General features: G+C 51.3%; 1 protein-coding gene across 1 annotated transcript; it reads right to left on the reverse strand.

Moving 5' to 3' along the window:
- Positions 1-389: 389 nt before the first annotated feature.
- On the reverse strand, positions 390-2076 carry TMSB4X (thymosin beta 4 X-linked). The gene is made up of 3 exons (XM_084200968.1): positions 1931-2076; positions 1241-1354; positions 390-853 (listed from the first exon to the last, which is right to left on the reverse strand). The coding sequence occupies exons 2-3, from the start codon at positions 1338-1340 to the stop codon at positions 819-821; spliced, it is 135 nt and encodes a 44-aa protein (XP_084057094.1). The 5' UTR covers positions 1341-1354; positions 1931-2076; the 3' UTR covers positions 390-818.
- Positions 2077-2355: the final 279 nt, after the last annotated feature.

Consider the following 2355-nt stretch of genomic DNA (forward strand, 5'->3'; position numbering starts at 1 on the left):
AACTAATTAGGGGTTTATACAACCGAGGCTGAATCTCTGCAACAGTACAGAATGGTTCTTAATAAAAGAGCTATGCTATGGGTGGGGCAAAGCAATAAACCCTGCCCGATTTTTTTTGCCTTTATCAATCTCTACATACAAGAAATACTTAAAGGAATATACTCACATGGTGACAAATTATAAAATATGCAATTATTTACTGAAATCTGTCTAAAAACTAGCTTCGAGGATCACAAGTTTATGTGTTGGTGAGCACACATATTGAAAAAAATGAGAATGGTGACTGATGTTTGAGGCATCTCCAAAGCTGTTATAGTATCCTGTGTCTCAGGCTCTTATGCTTCTTATCCATTGATATAGTTCTCCAAATAGAGGACATAAATACCATCCAGGTTTTAAAACATTTTATTTGCATATTAAAAAAATTGTGCATTCCAATAATTAAAATCATTTGAACAAAAAAAAAAAAAAAATGGCACTCGATTAACTGCATTTTACAGCTCGCAGGACCTTGGTACAGCTTTGCATTTATTCGTGTGTTACTCTAGTTTACTGTAGTCCCACCCAAGTTCTTCTTTCATCAACATGCAAGCTCTTTCATGCCACCAGGACCAAAGCCAGACAGGCAGAGGGAAAGGCAGCGCCTTCATTCAGTGTCAGTAGTTCTCTCTATTCTTTTGATGTGAAAGGGGCAGTACAGTCATTTTAAACTTTATCCAACCTCTTTGCATCTTACAAAGTTAAACAGCTAAAAGAAGTAAAATAAGAAGGCAATGCTTGTGGAATGTACAGTGCATAATTTGGAAGGGCAGATTTCATTACGATTCACCCGCTTGCTTCTCCTGTTCAATTGCTAAAAGGGGGGGAAAAAACAGAAAAGGAGAAAACAAAATGAAAATCGAGAACCTGATATGCATTCACATGACAATTGCTATAAACTGCTAAAATAAATGTATATTTTTAGCTACAGATCAAAACAGGGTGTAGATAATTGTAAATTAAGCACTGCTAGGCAGTGGGTTCAGGTTTTTGCTGTCTAGCACAGACATAGCCGTGTATCCTCCCTCCACCCTCCCTACACCCGCCGCACCCCGGCTCCCGCCTGCCGCCCCTCTTTGTCTCCTCCCGCCTCCCCCCCTTCATCCTTTCCTCCCTCCCTCCCTGCTCGTCTCCCTCCTTCCCTGCCTGACTCCCTCCCTCCCTCCGCGCCTGCTCCTCCCTGCCGCCTGCCCTCACTCACTTTCTTTTGAAGGCAGCGGATTTTTCTCTTGCGTCTCTGTCTTCTTCAATTTGGACTTGTCAAATTTCTCGATCTCAGCCATGTCTGGTTTGTCGGACATGTTGGCAGGTGTCCCTGCGCACGGAGGGGAAGAGCCCGTTACCCCCGGCCAGGGCTGCCCGGCGCCCCCGCGGGGCCGCGCCCGCCGCACCCAACGCGGGGACCCGCGGGAGCCGCACACTCAAGCTCGCTGCAAGTTAAACGCTTCACCCCCGACATATTTAAAAATAATACTAATTTTTGGGAAGCGTCTGAATAATCCAGCATCCCAAGCGTTGCGGTTCGCCGCCAGCCTCCACCGGGGGCAGGTCCCACTATCTGCGTGCTGCGGAGTACAATAGGGGGGACGCACCCGGCGCTGACCGCGTTTTTAACTCGTTAAAGGAAAAGTAATTTAAAAATATAGCCCCGTGACGGCAACAAAGCCGCCTTGCGCCTCGCACGCCACCGCCCTGCAGCAGCGCGCCCTTAGACAATACCCCCACGCGGACAATAGCCCCCCTCCCTTCCTCCTCGCCTCCCTCCCACCCCCCCGGACAAAAGCCCCCGCGCCCTGCCCTGCCCGCAGTCCCCCCCCCGGCAGGGGTGCCGGGTTCATGCTGCCTGTGCTGAGGGACCCGGGGGGGTGGCTGGGGGTGCGGCGGGACCCACCGGTGTCGCCGCGCGGTGATGCTCAGTCCCGCCGCTCGCTGCTGCCGCCGCTCCGCACGCCAGTATAAAGGGCGCTCGCTGGCGGGGCGGTTTTATCCCCGCGCCTATGCAAATGAGGTGATGTCATTTTTGCCGCTTTCCGCGTTTTTCTCTCTCTCTCTTTTCTTCTTTCCCCCCTTGCTTCCTCCCCCTCCCTTCTTCGCCCAGCCCTCTTGCTCCCCGCGCACACGCGTACACGCACACAAAGCTACACACACACACACACACACACACACACACACACACACACATACATACACACGCATATACACACACACACAGACTCAGACACACTCAGAGACACGAGCACAGCTTTCAGCTCGGCTCGGAGCCGAGCATCGCCCCAGTCTCCTCGGTCCATGCCCCGGCCCCGGCCCACGGGAGAC

Source organism: Fringilla coelebs (assembly GCF_963513975.1).
Source record: "Fringilla coelebs genome assembly, chromosome: 2".
NCBI classification, from domain to species: Eukaryota; Metazoa; Chordata; class Aves; order Passeriformes; family Fringillidae; genus Fringilla; species Fringilla coelebs.

Bases quoted from the DNA above. Each gene is read 5' to 3' on its own strand.
- TMSB4X (XM_084200968.1), bottom strand. From the start codon at position 1,340: ATGTCCGACAAACCAGACATGGCTGAGATCGAGAAATTTGACAAGTCC. The intron at 854-1,240 runs GTGAGTGAGGGC...CCCCCCTTTTAG, and splicing joins TCCGCTGCCTTCAAAAGAAA to CAATTGAACAGGAGAAGCAA.